This window comes from Astatotilapia calliptera, chromosome 22 (assembly GCF_964374335.1).
Source record: "Astatotilapia calliptera chromosome 22, fAstCal68.1, whole genome shotgun sequence".
Lineage (NCBI taxonomy): Eukaryota > Metazoa > Chordata > Actinopteri > Cichliformes > Cichlidae > Astatotilapia > Astatotilapia calliptera.
This window is the reverse complement of record NC_137442.1, coordinates 9,956,746-9,976,815: the sequence shown is the minus strand read 5'-3', so window position 1 is coordinate 9,976,815 and position 20,070 is coordinate 9,956,746. Positions and strand designations below refer to the sequence as shown.

The following is a 20,070-nucleotide window of genomic DNA, read 5'->3' as shown; positions in this document are numbered from 1 at the left end:
AATTTTTAATTACTCATATTTATGTACAGCAGCCAAAGATTGTATTGTATTGTATTTGATTTATTTTTCATGAAATTTTTACATAAGTTTTAGTGAGTTTTTTCCTTTTTTGATCAGTTGAGATGGAATGATCTGTGTGTTAAACCACTGACCAATCACAACACTTCTTTATCCTCAATCCAGTCAGTAATAATAACATTAATGATAGGTTGGGTTGCATTCTTTTTCTTACCTAAGGAAGTTTACATATTCACCATGGCTGAAGTCAAAGTCAGCCATCTATTTGACAATCTATGTCCATGTATGAATACTTTACTTCAAAGTAGCTTCAGGATAAAGGGTGAGATCAGCCATCTCCCACCCGTCACCGCTTTATTCATCCCTCTGATACTGTGTCATCATCTTCTCCCCACACGGTTTAATATAATATTTATTATATTTTGGGGCCTGAAAATTGATGGCTTTTACAAAAGTAACCAGTTGAATTTTCGGTCAGTCAGTGAGAGTCACACACAGACTTTAGGGACAATGATTTTCTTGTTAAAGTATTATATAAACTACGGGAGCAGCACTCTTGTACAGTCTCCGCTTTACTTTTTACTTCCTTTACTTCACGTCATTTGGAGTTTTTTGTTTGTTTGTTTGTTTGTTTTTTTAACCACTGTTGTACATAAAAATGTTTGCACTGTCTCAAAGTACACTGTGTGCCTGTGGCGCTGTTACTTCAACTATGTTCTTTATTTATTAGACTACCTTTTTCCCTTTATCCTGCTTCTGTAACCATCGAGGAAAAAACCCCACGGAATTAAAGATAAACTACATCACCCAGAAGTCAACGTGAACCCGCGCATGCTCACTTTGAGTCGGCTCACGACGCCGATTTTGTTGTGGCTTACAGCACGTCTGTCTGGTCTGAAAGCGCAAGTAAATATATGTTGCAGTGATGTAGCGAACAGGAGGAGGACTTTACCCTGCTGTGATTGGCTACAGTCAGCTAATGTTCCACTCTTCCGGCCTTTACGATTGATTTTTAAACCGCTGCTAGCAGCTAAGCTAGCCAACGAGCTAGCAAAACAAGCCGCAGCGAACCTGCGATGCCCTGCTGTTTGTCCCTCTCGTCTCGGCCCGCTGCCCTTCGACTCCACCAACACAGCCAGCCACAGTATTGCGTGCGGTGTTGAGCAAACCCCTGTCCTCCTCATTCTCCTTATGCTGTTGTTGCTGCCGGACGTCCAGCTACGATGTGGCAGAGTGTCGGGCTCACAGTGCTGGTCATTGTGGCCGCACTCATCTGTGCGCTGCTCTTCATGCTGTTTGGTAAGTTTATATGAGAAAACCTTCGTTAGTCACGTATGTAAATCTCTTAATTGGTGTCCCAACGTTATGTTAAAGGGTCTGGTGTTTTGTTGGTGGTCATTCTCGGTGGCTAACTTGGCTAACAAAGGGCTATAGCAGCTGGGTGTAAAGTAAGAGACTCTCATAATGAAAAGTCTCCTTTAAAAAAGGCAGAACTACTCCTTTAAAGTCTCCCTGCGTGCCTTTCTATTTTTATCTACTGCCTCCTTCGCTTTACTAACTGTGGCTCATATGATCTGCAGACTACAGGGAAGAAAAATGCTGTTTGCCTCATTCTGGATTTTCTTATTTTGCTCACACTCACTTTTATGTGTGTTTACCTTAAACTTAAACTCATGTGCCTACTACTGCAGCCTTTAACTCGTCAAATGTTAAATTAATCAACGACTATTCTGATAATGAATCGCTTTTAAAGAAAAAAACTGTAAAATTCTTTCAGTAAGTGTGAATTTTCTCTTGTTTCTTGTCTCCTCTGTGAGTTAAGAAAGGCCAAGAAGTGCCTTCAACTGCCGAAAAATGCATAAAAAGCACATGTATATGAAGTAGGCTGAATCTGATTTTCAGGAGTTTGCAGACTTTGCCTTACATTAAAGTTTTAAAAGCTGTTTTTTCACCTGCTGCTAAAAAGCACTGCAGAGTTTTAATTCAGGATCCTTTGAAGAACATATTGCTCTGTCTGCTCCTTTAGTAAACGCCACACCACTCGCCTCCTTTTAATTGTACAATAGAAGTTTGAAAAAAGGCTTTTGTGTGTTTGAGTTAAAAATTTTTACTCTCAGGCATCCCCACTCAGGTGACCCCTCACACGTTGGGGTGAGGCAAGGTCTCAGAGTGGGTAATGTCCCCCGCCTTTTTTTCACACCTAGGAAATGTGATGAGGCACGTGATTAATAGTGGGTCAACAGCCCTCTTAAGGGACAACCCCCACTGGAGTATAAATACCTGGGACTCTCCACCATTTGGTTTTACAACTGAAGAAGCCTCTCAGATGAGAGGCGACACCCCATCACGAAACTTCAAGATATTCAAGGAAGCTTTTATTGTCATTCGCATCATAGGGTGGAACGAAATTATGTACAGACGGTCCCGGAGCGAAAAGAAACAGGATAATGAAGAAACAGTCCAGTCGCTTTCTTTCCAAACTCCTTAGGATTACTATGACCTGAATGACTGAGGACCTATACATACTTGCTACAACAGTTAGTTTTTAGGACTGTTTTTTTTCATACACTGTCAGCCCTTTTTCTTAGGTAAACCTTGCTAAATTAAGCGGAACCAACCTTTGCATTTAGAGCTGCCTTAATTTCTCGTATCTGACTTGAAATTGTCAGAGAACTGCTACAGATTTGCAGATTTGACGTCCACAACGTGAATCCTCCGTTTCATCACTTCAAGGAGCTCTGTTGGCTTTAGATCTGGTGACTGTGGCATTTATGTAAGGCTCAGTTGGTGTTAAAGAGCCCAAAGTGTGTCAGTGAAATCTCCCCACACATAATGTGTAGTTCTCAAACCATGTGTCAGTGTGTAAAGGCATATGATAGGCTCATTAGATATTTGCATTTACACTTTTTTTTATTTTACCTCTCAGGTTGGTATGTAGTCTGGCAGCTCTTCCTGTCCAAGTTCAAGTTCCTGCGTGAGCTTGTCGGTGATGCCGGCACCCCGCAGGCTGAAAGTCAACCGTCCGAACCCAAGAGCGAACGTACAGCCGGCGCCCCGGCACGAAATCGACCCCGGAGTGCACGCCAAAGAGTCGCCTTTCCAGAAAGCGCCTCGTAGAACATCCAGACGACTGCTGCTTTTCCTCCACATCTTCACATGAAACCTGTATGCGATCATCAGATATTTCCCGCTCACCTGACACTACACAAGGACCTCGTGGATACTCGCTAGTCATCCCTCCACCTCCTCGCTCTCACAGGACACTTTATACTGACCAGGCAGATCTCCTGGCTTCAAAGGGAAAAGCCATCGACGTACATAACTGTCCATTTCTTTATGTAACCTGTTTGTATGCTTGAAGAAGCAGCAACATCATGGTCCTCTGGTTATCTGTAGTAGTGATGCTGTTTCCTGCCACCGGTGTGGAGTGTTTTGATTGTGTATTTTTTAGCAGAAGAACGCACTACTTTGAAGAAAGTAGGCAGAGAACTTTTTAAAGAAGAACAGGAGAAAAAAAACTGAACAGAGATTTGTGCAACTGACAGCTTTCTTTATAACATGACGTGCAATGAAAGGAATGTCTTTGCTGAGTGTACAGTGAACGTATTATGGACTTGCAGTAGCATCCATGAGGTAGAAGCGGTTTCACCCAGTAGATAATGCCCAAAGCCTCTGAGGAAGTTAACGAATGATGAGGCTTCATTCCAGCTGTGTAAAATGTGACCTTTATTTCTTCTATCATCTTCTTTTATACTTGAAGAGGCAGGAGAAAGTTTCGAGGAAATGATGTTGAAGAGCAGAGTAGTTAGCAGAAAACCTGCCTGAGTGATGTCTGAACCTCCCCGCCCAGATCCCCGTGCCTCTGTCTGTATTAGTGCCTGTCTAGATGGCATCCACTCTTAATCGATGGCCTCCTTTTCGTATTAAGTAGCTTCATGTCCGCTTCAGGGCAGATCAAAGCTGACCAGGGCCTAGTAGATATTTATGTAATACAATTCTCCTACATGTAATCCTTGCACCTTTTTACGAGCAGTCATTTTTTCTTCTTCTGTGTAGCTTCAAATAAATAATGCCATAAATATATGTGGAGCTCTTCCCTGTTTGCCTCTTTTCTTTGGAAATGTTGCTCATTTAGAGTTCAAACTTCTAATGAGCTTTGACAGAAAGTTCTCAGTGAAATAAATACACACTACACAAAATATCTGATTCTGGAAACATGGATGACCAATGCATTTAAAAAAAAAAAAAAAAAGATTCGTAATCATTAATTCCTTTCCTCGTGAAGTAGGTGTAAACTCGTTTCTGTTTTCTGAGCACAGTGGTTTCTGTCATGCATCAGAAGTTAATGCGGATGATCAGCTTACTAGCCTTGGAAAAATCTAGAACCTATTCTAATCATCACACTGTCTTTATTTATATATACACTGAAGTGTCAAAACTTATCATTAAGGGTGCAGAGGATGTCAAATGACATGTTTATGGAATAATGTGTATAATCAGATAGGATTAGTTGTAGTGTCTGTAAAATTTAAGACACAATTTTCTCAAATATGTATAAAAAAATTAGTTTTTGTCTTCATATTTCAGTAATTCATTTTTTTCTAAGTCATATCCTCAGTAAGCTAAAGAGCCTACAATATTAGAGAGAAAACAATCCCCTCTGAGCAGCAGTTGGTGACCGCAGAGAGGACAAACTCAATTTTAACAGGAAGAGGCCTCCAGTAGAGCCAGGCTCAGGCTCGGGGAGCCTTCATCGGCGGCGACGGGCTTGCTGGGCTTAAGCCTGGGTTGCTGTTTCAGAAGCCCAGGATCTTCGAATTTGTTTCATAGTTAGATGCCTGACTGACAACTGTATAAAACAAAAACGACACAATATTTGAAGCACATAGCGCACAGTTGTAAATCCCCCCTAATTTTGGTATAATTCAAGCTCAGACACTAGGCGACTGAGCACAACACTAACAAATGTGAGTGAGGGGGGAGAAGCTGCTGCCTGCGAGTTTGCTGCAGACAGAGTAGAGCTTAAGTTTGACCAGGTACCAAAGCAAATCAAATCCTGACAAAGATGAGCTAAAAGGAGCCAACACATAGCAGCAACCCGGAGATGAGGTGGGATTTTGCATGTTTGCAGTTGCAGAAAACATAGCAGACCACTGTCCGTCTGCCCCATCAGCACACTGCAATAAAAGAATGAGGAAGCTGGCCGAGAACAGGACGACTAGAAAGAGCCCGAGTCATGTAGAATGTTTTATAGAGATCACGTGGCTCTGTTTTGTAGCACTCTGACCTTTTGTCTGATTAGCCACAGATATATCTGAAGGTATTACTCATTGTAGTGTGGAGATGAATTTGAATATGCACTTTCTGCTGTGCATTAAATCATTTCAGTGTTTGGCATTTCACTATTCAAAATTAGAATAATTAATTGTCTGTAAATAATATTGTTATGAAGGCTAGATGCATTTCCAGGAGTGGGGATTTATTTTTCTTCTTATCCAAAGTCTTTAATCTTGAAAACTGCATGACACACTGGCAGGCAGAAAAGACCATTTGGTGAAAATATCAATTCTGAGGATCTGGAACACGGAGAGTAGAATGTCTAAACAAATGTAACCAGCTAACCTCAAACACCGGTTATACTTTGAGTATCTCCCGTGTTTTTCACACATACAGAAAGACATTACTGTGACATCCACTTCAAATTGAACTACAGGGTGATGCTACGATACATGATATTGAGACACACAATTCTAATCTGATATGACATTCTTAGCAAATTTACAGCAAATAGAACAAAGCACAAATTCAAAGGTTTTTTTTATTTTTTATTTTTATTTTATTTTATTTTGTGGTTTGGTGCTGTTTCTGAACTCAAAATGTCCTGTTGTAATTGGACATTTTGAGCTAAGAAACAGCACCAAACTCCAACAACACTTCCCTCATGGTGCTTTATATTGTAAGGTCAAGACCCTACAATATTGCACAAAAAGTCCAACCCCCTAGAGAAAGCACTTTGGCGACAGTGGGAAGGAAAAACTCTCTTTGAAAAGAGAGAAACCTCCGGCAGACCCAGGCTCTGGGATGGGGTGGCCATCTGCCTCGGCCAGTTGGTGATGAGGGAAGGAAGTTGGGAGAAGAAGAGGGGTTCTTTTTAACCACCTGGTTTTAAAATTAAATTTAGATGCCCAATTTCAATGAATATTTTAAGCCACTTTAAGAGTTTTGCCACATAGTGGCATGCACGTGTCAGTTCAATTTTAGCGTGCACACGAGAAAGCCCTAAAGATGATGTTTTGGCTCCTCAGTTTGGCGTGTTTTTTGAAGCTTTTGATGATTGCTTCGTCAACCACTGGGTTGCTTGACTTCAATAAGAGTGCTGGAGAATCCCACCTGTCATGGAGTTCGTTGTACACCGTCAGGGCGAGTTGTTCAATGTTCTCCAAGGACATTTTGTAGTTTTTGGACAGAATTTTGTTCCAGATCTTATGGGAAAGCTTCTGTATAATAAAATCTGATGTTCCTGGACGCCATGTTGTCGTCTCATTTTCTTGGCTCATAGCGTGCATTACCAGATCTTTAGTGACGTTTTTCACCACTTCCTTGTACTCTTCTCTGTGTTTAGAGACACTGAGGACTCTTCTTGGTAATGACAACAGCTTTTCGGTGAAGGCTGGGACAGTAATATTATCAAGCTGTTCCCTCAGATTAAAAATCAAATATTTTTCCTTGCAGTTATGTGCTTTGGAAAGATTCTTGAGAATGGCCTTGTCTAGATTTTTCAGCCGTTTTGGGGACAGATCCAAATGTTTCTTCTCAACATCAGGCCAGATTTTCTCAATCAGGCGATCGCTGATGCAGTCGGGAGTGAGGCGCTCTGTGAAGAGCTTGTATTTAGAGGAGACTTTTTCTATGGCCTGAAAAACCACCGACTGGATCAGTCTGTTGACGCGCAACTTATCCTCCATTTTCAGTGTTTTCTCCAGTGTTGGTGTTTCAGCCTTTGTCTCCAGTATTTGTTTGGTCTCATCTGCACTGTGATACACCTGGAGGGTTTCTGATGAGGGCGACTCTGGGGTTGCCGTCTCTACTGTCTCAGTCTTTGCCTCCACTAATTCTTGGGTCTGCTCGTCCAGAATTTTCTGAATTTCTTTTGTGTCCTTCACCACTTTCTGCTCTTCCAGGACTTTACTTTCTTCCTCCAGCACTTTCTTCTCCTGCTCCAGATTCTCTCTGTGTTTTTTCTCATTCCACAGAGTGTCTGCCAGAGAGGCCTGGTGTTGCTGAAGCTGTGCGAGCTCAGCAGACAGACTTTCCTTCTCCTGTTTCAGGATCAGGATTTTGCTGTCACTCTGCCCAAGCTGCTCTTTCACACAGTTCATTTCAAGGTCAAAGGCGATGGTCTGTTCCTCCTTTTCTTCTCCAGCTTGGATCTTAAATTGTTCCAGCTTGGTACCCATCAGGGAAATTTGGGCCATCAGCTGTTTGATTTGCTGTCTGGCTGTCTTTGAATCCTCTTTTAAACGTTTATTTTCGGACAGAGCTTTTAGGAAGGCTTTCCTAACCCGAACAAGGTCGTCCACTATACTCTTTGGCAGCGTGCACACAACTTTGGGATTCTCGTGTGTCTGAAGCTGTGCAGGTTTGGGAGACAGACTGTCCTTCTCCTGTTTCAGGGTCAGGATTTCGCTGTCCCTCTGCTGAAGCTGCTGTTTCAGACGGTTCATGTCAAGGTCAAAGTTGTTGGTCTGACCTGAACAAGTCTGATCCCCTTTTTCTTTGGTGGCGCTGCTCATTTCCACTTTGCGTGACACTGATTCATCAGTGAGTTCTCCAGCTTGGATCTCATACTGGTCCAGCTCGGCACGCATCAGGGAAATTTGGGCCATCAGCTGTTTGATTTGCTGTCTGGCTGTCTTTGTATCCTCTTTTAAAATGTTATTTTCAGAGAGAGTGTTTTGGAAGGCTTTCCTCACCTGAATAAGGCTGTCCAGTGTACTCTTTGGCAAAGTGCACACAAATTGTGGTTTTGCTTTTTGGTTGCTCATTTTTGACATTTGAAACAACGCTACGGTGTTACAATGAAACAGATATTCAGATATGACTGAGGGCAGCAGAACAAAAGTTCATCCAGTGAATCGCTCGTGACTGTAAGAAACGTGCTTGTCCTGTGTGGGTCTCACCTGCTATTTATAGAGTTGGGTTGACTGTGATGTCACAAGCCTGATTCTCTTGCCTTTCATCTTTGAAACAGGCCCCGCCCACAACAACGTTCCCCATTGTCTGATTGAAAATAGGTAACGCCCACAAAGAACAGAGCTTCTGACGTCATGGCTCGATTAATTTGCATTTTGGTCACTTCATTGAAAAAAGAAAAAACAGTCTGATAAATTTTACTGAGGTACTGAAAACTTATTGTTCCCTTTTGAGAGCATCTTCTTTAGGTGTTTATACCTTAGCACGTTACAAGTTTCAGTTAATTTAATAACAGACATCCAGTTCACTTTATTTGTTCCCTTCTTCCCCTATGGCAGACTTACATTTCAGTTCCTTAAAAATACTATCCCTTAATGTACGAGGTATTCGTGACAGTACCAAAAGAAAGTCCATTTTCATTTTCTGTAGATGGAAAAATGCTGGTTATTGACTGATAATGACTGATATTTGCATCCTCTGTGCTGTGTGGTGCTGGAAGATGAGCAAACATCTTCCTGATTTTGTGATACAGCCCATGCACGCTTTAATCACAGCTGCCTGTGTTATTGCAGTTTACGTCCTCGGTCTAATACTTAAAGTTATTTATTATAAAGTCTTCCATCCAAATCCTGACAAAGATGAGCTGAAAAGGACCAGCGCAGAGCAGCAACCTAAAGATGAGATGGGATTTCATATGTTTGCAGTAGCAGAAAACATGCCAGTTAACCTTCAGTTAACCAAATATCCATATAAGGTTCAAAACAGGGTCTTAAAATATTGTTTCTTTGTTTCCATGTATGTTAAGACAACAATGTTATTGAGTAATTTTATGTTATTTCTTGTGCTATTTCTTTTGTTATCTGCATGTTATCTGCATGTTATGTGCACTTGAACCTGTTAATTTTATTGGTTTGTGTAGTTACATATTGTGGTCGCGGGGGGAGCAGTGCTTAAGGCTTTACCTGCAGTTTCCCCAAAAAAACTTACCAAGAAATGCATCTTGGGACTTCCTGTTTACTTTTATTTGTGGATGTGGATCGGATTGTTGTGAAGAAGTTAAATTGTTGGTAAGGAATTGTTAAATATGCACATAACTCGTTGAAAGATATTGGTATAATTGTAGTGCAGTGGTAAAACATCAGTATTTTAACAAGATGATGTGTTTCTGAAATGGATGATGCAAAGGACCTGTATGTGTATGAGCGGCTATTTTCTGCATGCAAGGGATAAGTTGTGAGCTGTGTGCTGCAGTATTCCAAGTGAGCTGAGATTGCTGTGGAATATCAGTGTTTATAGAAAATGTATGTAACACTTCCACTTTTTTTTTTTTTAAAGGAGCCTTGTGTGATTTAGCTCTTTGTATTTTGTTCTGCACAGACAGAGGCCACTGCCGTATTTTTGTGTTTTGTATTTTATTTCATTTCCTTTCTTCCTCATATTGTGCCGGCACATCTATTTTTTTTAAATCGTTTATTCTGTTACTTTGCCACGTTACCTCTCATGTTGTCAGTGTTCAGTACAAGTCCACATGGCTGCTGTTTGACAAAAGTAAAGGTCAAAGGACATTTTTGTTTATTGACAATAAAAACTGCACGTTAAGAACCCCAGTGTTTGTGTCCTGTGTGGCTAACCATTTTCCAGGCTACACTCATCTTAATGTGGAGATGAATTTGAATATGCACTTTCTGCTGAGCATTAAATCATTTCACTGTGTGTCAAACCATTTCAACATATCAGTCATTAAATTAAAGGGGAAATGAGGAATGAGCTGTTTTGTATTATTACTATTGTTTTTGTTGTGATATATTTGCATATTTATTTTTTGTATATCTGTCTATAAACTCAGCATCAACTTAACATAAATAATATATTTATTTTTGGGCTCTATTTGTGTTTCCTGTGTTTTATTCAAACATTCGGCCTCCGTAGGCGAAGCAATTCTGATTAGCTTATTATTTATCATGCTACAGTCAGGCGCCCTGGTCCTTCACCGTGTTACACCTATTCTACATCAGTGAATTGCATGCAAAGAGAAGATGTGTCCAGGAGAGAAGCCAGCATCACTGAGTCAGATCAAAAAATGATCACAATCAAATGATCCCCCCTGTTCCTTAACCTTATGTCCTGTTTCTACACGGACTGATCTGCTGCTCAGTGTCCTTTTAAATCCTGTTTATCAGTTTTAATTCAGATGTGTCAGTCTGAGGGGGAACACAATCTAAACAAATCTAAATAAAACCAGGTTGAAGGCTTTCTATTCAAAATTAAAATAATTAATTGTCTGTAAATAATATTGTTATGAAGGCTAGATGCATTTCCAGGAGTGGGGATTTATTTTTCTTCTTATCCAAAGTCTTTAATCTTGAAAACTGCATGACACACTGGCAGGCAGAAAAGACCATTTGGTGAAAATATCAATTCTGGGGATCTGGAACACGGAGAGTAGAATATCTAAACAAATGTAACCAGCTAACCTCAAACACCGGTTATACTTTGAGTATCTCCCGTGTTTTTCACACATACAGAAAGACATTACTGTGACATCCACTTCAAATTGAACTACAGGGCGATGCTACGATACATGATATTGAGACACACAATTCTAATCTGATATGACATTCTTAGCAAATTTACAGCAAATAGAACAAAGCACAAATTCAAAGGTTTTTTTTATTTTTAATTTTAATTTTATTTTGTTTTGTGGTTTGGTGCTGTTTCTGAACTCAAAATGTCCTGTTGTAATTGGACATTTTGAGCTAAGAAACAGCACCAAACTCCAACAACACTTCCCTCATGGTGCTTTATATTGTAAGGTCAAGACCCTACAATATTGCACAAAAAGTCCAACCCCCTAGAGCAAGCACTTTGGCGACAGTGGGAAGGAAAAACTCTCTTTGAAAAGAGAGAAACCTCCGGCAGACCCAGGCTCTGGGATGGGGTGGCCATCTGCCTCGGCCAGTTGGTGATGAGGGAAGGAAGTTGGGAGAAGAAGAGGGGTTCTTTTTAACCACCTGGTCTTAAAATTAAATTTAGATGCCCAATTTCAATGAATATTTTAAGCCACTTTAAGAGTTTTGCCACATAGTGGCATGCACGTGTCAGTTCAATTTTAGCGTGCACACGAGAAAGCCCTAAAGATGATGTTTTGGCTCCTCAGTTTGGCGTGTTTTTTGAAGCTTTTGATGATTGCTTCGTCAACCACTGGGTTGCTTGACTTCAATAAGAGTGCTGGAGAATCCCACCTGTCATGGAGTTCGTTGTACACCGTCAGGGCGAGTTGTTCAATGTTCTCCAAGGACATTTTGTAGTTTTTGGACAGAATTTTGTTCCAGATCTTATGGGAAAGCTTCTGTATAATAAAATCTGATGTTCCTGGACGCCATGTTGTCGTCTCATTTTCTTGGCTCATAGCGTGCATTACCAGATCTTTAGTGACGTTTTTCACCACTTCCTTGTACTCTTCTCTGTGTTTAGAGACACTGAGGACTCTTCTTGGTAATGACAACAGCTTTTCGGTGAAGGCTGGGACAGTAATATTATCAAGCTGTTCCCTCAGATTAAAAATCAAATATTTTTCCTTGCAGTTATGTGCTTTGGAAAGATTCTTGAGAATGGCCTTGTCTAGATTTTTCAGCCGTTTTGGGGACAGATCCAAATGTTTCTTCTCAACATCAGGCCAGATTTTCTCAATCAGGCGATCGCTGATGCAGTCGGGAGTGAGGCGCTCTGTGAAGAGCTTGTATTTAGAGGAGACTTTTTCTATGGCCTGAGAAACCACCGACTGGATCAGTCTGTTGACGCGCAACTTATCCTCCATTTTCAGTGTTTTCTCCAGTGTTGGTGTTTCAGCCTTTGTCTCCAGTATTTGGTTGGTCTCATCTGCACTGTGATACACCTGGAGGGTTTCTGATGAGGGCGACTCTGGGGTTGCCGTCTCTACTGTCTCAGTCTTTGCCTCCACTAATTCTTGGGTCTGCTCGTCCAGAATTTTCTGAATTTCTTTTGTGTCCTTCACCACTTTCTGCTCTTCCAGGACTTTACTTTCTTCCTCCAGCACTTTCTTCTCCTGCTCCAGATTCTCTCTGTGTTTTTTCTCATTCCACAGAGTGTCTGCCAGAGAGGCCTGGTGTTGCTGAAGCTGTGCGAGCTCAGCAGACAGACTTTCCTTCTCCTGTTTCAGGATCAGGATTTTGCTGTCACTCTGCCCAAGCTGCTCTTTCACACAGTTCATTTCAAGGTCAAAGGCGATGGTCTGTTCCTCCTTTTCTTCTCCAGCTTGGATCTTAAATTGTTCCAGCTTGGTACCCATCAGGGAAATTTGGGCCATCAGCTGTTTGATTTGCTGTCTGGCTGTCTTTGAATCCTCTTTTAAACGTTTATTTTCGGACAGAGCTTTTAGGAAGGCTTTCCTAACCCGAACAAGGTCGTCCAGTGTACTCGTTGGCAGCGTGCACACAACTTTGGGATTCTCGTGTGTCTGAAGCTGTGCAGGTTTGGGAGACAGACTGTCCTTCTCCTGTTTCAGGGTCAGGATTTCGCTGTCCCTCTGCTGAAGCTGCTGTTTCAGACGGTTCATGTCAAGGTCAAAGTTGTTGGTCTGACCTGAACAAGTCTGATCCCCTTTTTCTTTGGTGGCGCTGCTCATTTCCACTTTGCGTGACACTGATTCATCAGTGAGTTCTCCAGCTTGGATCTCATACTGGTCCAGCTCGGCACGCATCAGGGAAATTTGGGCCATCAGCTGTTTGATTTGCTGTCTGGCTGTCTTTGTATCCTCTTTTAAAATGTTATTTTCAGAGAGAGTGTTTTGGAAGGCTTTCCTCACCTGAATAAGGCTGTCCAGTGTACTCTTTGGCAAAGTGCACACAAATTGTGGTTTTGCTTTTTGGTTGCTCATTTTTGACATTTGAAACAATGCTACGGTGTTACAATGAAACAGATATTCAGATATGACTGAGGGCAGCAGAACAAAAGTTCATCCAGTGAATCGCTCGTGACTGTAAGAAACGTGCTTGTCCTGTGTGGGTCTCACCTGCTATTTATAGAGTTGGGTTGACTGTGATGTCACAAGCCTGATTCTCTTGCCTTTCATCTTTGAAACAGGCCCCGCCCACAACAACGTTCCCCATTGTCTGATTGAAAATAGGTAACGCCCACAAAGAACAGAGCTTCTGACGTCATGGCTCGATTAATTTGCATTTTGGTCACTTCATTGAAAAAAGAAAAAACAGTCTGATAAATTTTACTGAGGTACTGAAAACTTATTGTTCCCTTTTGAGAGCATCTTCTTTAGGTGTTTATACCTTAGCACGTTACAAGTTTCAGTTAATTTAATAACAGACATCCAGTTCACTTTATTTGTTCCCTTCTTCCCCTATGGCAGACTTACATTTCAGTTCCTTAAAAATACTATCCCTTAATGTACGAGGTATTCGTGACAGTACCAAAAGAAAGTCCATTTTCATTTTCTGTAGATGGAAAAATGCTGGTTATTGACTGATAATGACTGATATTTGCATCCTCTGTGCTGTGTGGTGCTGGAAGATGAGCAAACATCTTCCTGATTTTGTGATACAGCCCATGCACGCTTTAATCACAGCTGCCTGTGTTATTGCAGTTTACGTCCTCGGTCTAATACTTAAAGTTATTTATTATAAAGTCTTCCATCCAAATCCTGACAAAGATGAGCTGAAAAGGACCAGCGCAGAGCAGCAACCTAAAGATGAGATGGGATTTCGTATGTTTGCAGTAGCAGAAAACATGCCAGTTAACCTTCAGTTAACCAAATATCCATATAAGGTTCAAAACAGGGTCTTAAAATGTTGTTTCTTTATTTCCATGTATGTTAAGACAACAATGTTATTGAGTAATTTTATGTTATTTCTTGTGCTATTTCTTTTGTTATCTGCATGTTATCTGCATGTTATGTGCACTTGAACCTGTTAATTTTATTGGTTTGTGTAGTTACATATTGTGGTCACGGGGGGAGCAGTGCTTAAGGCTTTACCTGCAGTTTCCCCAAAAAAACTTACCAAGAAATGCATCTTGGGACTTCCTGTTTACTTTTATTTGTGGATGTGGATCGGATTGTTGTGAAGAAGTTAAATTGTTGGTAAGGAATTGTTAAATATGCACATAACTCGTTGAAAGATATTGGTATAATTGTAGTGCAGTGGTAAAACATCAGTATTTTAACAAGATGATGTGTTTCTGAAATGGATGATGCAAAGGACCTGTATGTGTATGAGCGGCTATTTTCTGCATGCAAGGGATAAGTTGTGAGCTGTGTGCTGCAGTATTCCAAGTGAGCTGAGATTGCTGTGGAATATCAGTGTTTATAGAAAATGTATGTAACACTTCCACTTTTTTTTTTAAAGGAGCCTTGTGTGATTTAGCTCTTTGTATTTTGTTCTGCACAGACAGAGGCCACTGCCGTATTTTTGTGTTTTGTATTTTATTTCATTTCCTTTCATCCTCATATTGTGCCGGCACATCTTTTTTTAAAAATCGTTTATTCTGTTACTTTGCCACGTTACCTCTCATGTTGTCAGTGTTCAGTACAAGTCCACATGGTTGCTGTTTGACAAAAGTAAAGGTCAAAGGACATTTTTGTTTATTGACAATAAAAACTGCACATTAAGAACCCCAGTGTTTGTGTCCTGTGTGGCTAACCATTTTCCAGGCTACACTCATCTTAATGTGGAGATGAATTTGAATATGCACTTCCTGCTGTGCATTAAATCATTTCACTGTGTGTCAAACCATTTCAACATATCAGTCATTAAATTAAAGGGGAAATGAGGAATGAGCTGTTTTGTATTATTACTATTGTTTTTGTTGTGATATATGCATATTTATTTTTTGTATATCTGTCTATAAACTCAGCATCAACTTAACATAAATAATATATTTATTTTTGGGCTCTATTTGTGTTTCCTGTGTTTTATTCAAACATTCGGCCTCCGTAGGCGAAGCAATTCTGATTAGCTTATTATTTATCATGCTACAGTCAGGCGCCCTGGTCCTTCACCGTGTTACACCTATTCTACATCAGTGAATTGCATGCAAAGGGAAGATGTGTCCAGGAGAGAAGCCAGCATCACTGAGTCAGATCAAAAAATGACCACAATCAAATGATCCCCCCTGTTCCTTAACCTTATGTCCTGTTTCTACATGGACTGATCTGCTGCTCAGTGTCCTTTTAAATCCTGTTTATCAGTTTTAATTCAGATGTGTCAGTCTGAGGGGGAACACAATCTAAACAAATCTAAATAAAACCAGGTTGAAGGCTTTCTATTCAAAATTAAAATAATTAATTGTCTGTAAATAATATTGTTATGAAGGCTAGATGCATTTCCAGGAGTGGGGATTTATTTTTCTTCTTATCCAAAGTCTTTAATCTTGAAAACTGCATGACACACTGGCAGGCAGAAAAGACCATTTGGTGAAAATATCAATTTTGGGGATCTGGAACACGGAGAGTAGAATATCTAAACAAATGCAACCAGCTAACCTCAAACACCGGTTATACTTTGAGTATCTCCCGTGTTTTTCACACATACAGAAACACATTACTGTGACATCCACTTCAAATTGAACTACAGGGCGATGCTACGATACATGATATTGAGACACACAATTCTAATCTGATATGACATTCTTAGCAAATTTACAGCAAATAGAACAAAGCACAAATTCAAAGTTTTTTTTATTTTTATTTTTTATTTTATTTTGTGGTTTGGTGCTGTTTCTGAACTCAAAATGTCCTGTTGTAATTGGACATTTTGAGCTAAGAAACAGCACCAAGCCCCAACAACACTTCCCTCATGGTGCTTTATATTGTAAGGTCAAGACCCTACAATATTGCACAAAAAGTCCAACCCCCTAGAGCAAGCACTTTGGCGACAGTGGGAAGGAAAAACTCTCTTGGAAAAGAGAGAAACCTCCAGCAGACCCAGGCTCTGGGATGGGGTGGCCATCTGCCTCGGCCAGTTGGTGATGAGGGAAGGAAGTTGGGAGAAGAAGAGGGGTTCTTTTTAACCACCTGGTCTTAAAATTAAATTTAGATGCCCAATTTCAATGAATATTTTAAGCCACTTTAAGAGTTTTGCCACATAGTGGCATGCACGTGTCAGTTCAATTTTAGCGTGCACACGAGAAAGCCCTAAAGATGATGTTTTGGCTCCTCAGTTTGGCGTGTTTTTTGAAGCTTTTGATGATTGCTTCGTCAACCACTGGGTTGCTTGACTTCAATAAGAGTGCTGGAGAATCCCACCTGTCATGGAGTTCGTTGTACACCGTCAGGGCGAGTTGTTCAATGTTCTCCAAGGACATTTTGTAGTTTTTGGACAGAATTTTGTTCCAGATCTTATGGGAAAGCTTCTGTATAATAAAATCTGATGTTCCTGGACGCCATGTTGTCGTCTCATTTTCTTGGCTCATAGCGTGCATTACCAGATCTTTAGTGACGTTTTTCACCACTTCCTTGTACTCTTCTCTGTGTTTAGAGACACTGAGGACTCTTCTTGGTAATGACAACAGCTTTTCGGTGAAGGCTGGGACAGTAATATTATCAAGCTGTTCCCTCAGATTAAAAATCAAATATTTTTCCTTGCAGTTGTGTGCTTTGGAAAGATTCTTGAGAATGGCCTTGTCTAGATTTTTCAGCCGTTTTGGGGACAGATCCAAATGTTTCTTCTCAACATCAGGCCAGATTTTCTCAATCAGGCGATCGCTGATGCAGTCGGGAGTGAGGCGCTCTGTGAAGAGCTTGTATTTAGAGGAGACTTTTTCTATGGCCTGAAAAACCACCGACTGGATCAGTCTGTTGACGCGCAACTTATCCTCCATTTTCAGTGTTTTCTCCAGTGTTGGTGTTTCAGCCTTTGTCTCCAGTATTTGTTTGGTCTCATCTGCACTGTGATACACCTGGAGGGTTTCTGATGAGGGCGACTCTGGGGTTGCCGTCTCTACTGTCTCAGTCTTTGCCTCCACTAATTCTTGGGTCTGCTCGTCCAGAATTTTCTGAATTTCTTTTGTGTCCTTCACCACTTTCTGCTCTTCCAGGACTTTACTTTCTTCCTCCAGCACTTTCTTCTCCTGCTCCAGATTCTCTCTGTGTTTTTTCTCATTCCACAGAGTGTCTGCCAGAGAGGCCTGGTGTTGCTGAAGCTGTGCGAGCTCAGCAGACAGACTTTCCTTCTCCTGTTTCAGGATCAGGATTTTGCTGTCACTCTGCCCAAGCTGCTCTTTCACACAGTTCATTTCAAGGTCAAAGGCGATGGTCTGTTCCTCCTTTTCTTCTCCAGCTTGGATCTTAAATTGTTCCAGCTTGGTACCCATCAGGGAAATTTGGGCCATCAGCTGTTTGATTTGCTGTCTGGCTGTCTTTGAATCCTCTTTTAAACGTTTATTTTCGGACAGAGCTTTTAGGAAGGCTTTCCTAACCCGAACAAGGTCGTCCAGTGTACTCGTTGGCAGCGTGCACACAACTTTGGGATTCTCGTGTGTCTGAAGCTGTGCAGGTTTGGGAGACAGACTGTCCTTCTCCTGTTTCAGGGTCAGGATTTCGCTGTCCCTCTGCTGAAGCTGCTGTTTCAGACGGTTCATGTCAAGGTCAAAGTTGTTGGTCTGACCTGAACAAGTCTGATCCCCTTTTTCTTTGGTGGCGCTGCTCATTTCCACTTTGCGTGACACTGATTCATCAGTGAGTTCTCCAGCTTGGATCTCATACTGGTCCAGCTCGGCACGCATCAGGGAAATTTGGGCCATCAGCTGTTTGATTTGCTGTCTGGCTGTCTTTGTATCCTCTTTTAAAATGTTATTTTCAGAGAGAGTGTTTTGGAAGGCTTTCCTCACCTGAATAAGGCTGTCCAGTGTACTCTTTGGCAAAGTGCACACAAATTGTGGGTTTGCTTTTTGGTTGCTCATTTTTGACATTTGAAACAACGCTACGGTGTTACAATGAAACAGATATTCAGATATGACTGAGGGCAGCAGAACAAAAGTTCATCCAGTGAATCGCTCGTGACTGTAAGAAACGTGCTTGTCCTGTGTGGGTCTCACCTGCTATTTATAGAGTTGGGTTGACTGTGATGTCACAAGCCTGATTCTCTTGCCTTTCATCTTTGAAACAGGCCCCGCCCACAACAACGTTCCCTATTGGCTGATTGAAATGGGTAACGCCCACAAAGAACAGAGCTTCTGACGTCATGGCTCGATTAATTTGCATTTTGGTCACTTCATTGACGGCCGTATTTTTGTGTTTTTTTGTATTTTATTTCATTTCCTTTCTTCCTCATATTGTGCCGGCACATCTTTTTTTAAAAATCGTTTATTCTGTTACTTTGCCACGTTACCTCTCATGTTGTCAGTGTTCAGTACAAGTCCACATGGCTGCTGTTTGACAAAAGTAAAGGTCAAAGGACATTTTTGTTTATTGACAATAAAAACTGCACGTTAAGAACCCCAGTGTTTGTGTCCTGTGTGGCTAACCATTTTCCAGGCTACACTCATCTTAATGTGGAGATGAATTTGAATATGCACTTCCTGCTGAGCATTAAATCATTTCACTGTGTGTCAAACCATTTCAACATATCAGTCATTAAATTAAAGGGGAAATGAGGAATGAGCTGTTTTGTATTATTACTATTGTTTTTGTTGTGATATATTTGCATATTTATTTTTTGTATATCTGTCTATAAACTCAGCATCAACTTAACATAAATAATATATTTATTTTTGGGCTCTATTTGTGTTTCCTGTGTTTTATTCAAACATTCGGCCTCCGTAGGCGAAGCAATTCTGATTAGCTTATTATTTATCATGCTACAGTCAGGCGCCCTGGTCCTTCACCGTGTTACACCTATTCTACATCAGTGAATTGCATGCAAAGGGAAGATGTGTCCAGGAGAGAAGCCAGCATCACTGAGTCAGATCAAAAAATGATCACAATCAAATGATCCCCCCTGTTCCTTAACCTTATGTCCTGTTTCTACACGGACTGATCTGCTGCTCAGTGTCCTTTTAAATCCTGTTTATCAGTTTTAATTCAGATGTGTCAGTCTGAGGGGGAACACAATCTAAACAAATCTAAATAAAACCAGGTTGAAGGCTTTCTATTCAAAATTAAAATAATTAATTGTCTGTAAATAATATTGTTATGAAGGCTAGATGCATTTCCAGGAGTGGGGATTTATTTTTCTTCTTATCCAAAGTCTTTAATCTTGAAAACTGCATGACACACTGGCAGGCAGAAAAGACCATTTGGTGAAAATATCAATTCTGGGGATCTGGAACACGGAGAGTAGAATATCTAAACAAATGCAACCAGCTAACCTCAAACACCGGTTATACTTTGAGTATCTCCCGTGTTTTTCACACATACAGAAAGACATTACTGTGACATCCACTTCAAATTGAACTACAGGGCGATGCTACGATACATGATATTGAGACACACAATTCTAATCTGATATGACATTCTTAGCAAATTTACAGCAAATAGAACAAAGCACAAATTCAAAGGTTTTTTTTATTTTTAATTTTAATTTTATTTTATTTTGTGGTTTGGTGCTGTTTCTGAACTCAAAATGTCCTGTTGTAATTGGACATTTTGAGCTAAGAAACAGCACCAAACTCCAACAACACTTCCCTCATGGTGCTTTATATTGTAAGGTCAAGACCCTACAATATTGCACAAAAAGTCCAACCCCCTAGAGCAAGCACTTTGGCGACAGTGGGAAGGAAAAACTCTCTTTGAAAAGAGAGAAACCTCCGGCAGACCCAGGCTCTGGGATGGGGTGGCCATCTGCCTCGGCCAGTTGGTGATGAGGGAAGGAAGTTGGGAGAAGAAGAGGG

The 20,070-nt window shown here is 40.8% G+C and overlaps 1 protein-coding gene across 1 annotated transcript; it reads left to right on the top strand.

Moving 5' to 3' along the window:
• Window positions 1-1,103: 1,103 nt before the first annotated feature.
• Window positions 1,104-4,101, top strand: smim13 (small integral membrane protein 13). The gene is made up of 2 exons (XM_026156868.2): window positions 1,104-1,317; window positions 2,945-4,101. Exons 1-2 carry the CDS (start codon window positions 1,242-1,244, stop codon window positions 3,133-3,135), a joined length of 267 nt encoding a protein of 88 aa, XP_026012653.1. The 5' UTR covers window positions 1,104-1,241; the 3' UTR covers window positions 3,136-4,101.
• Window positions 4,102-20,070: the final 15,969 nt, after the last annotated feature.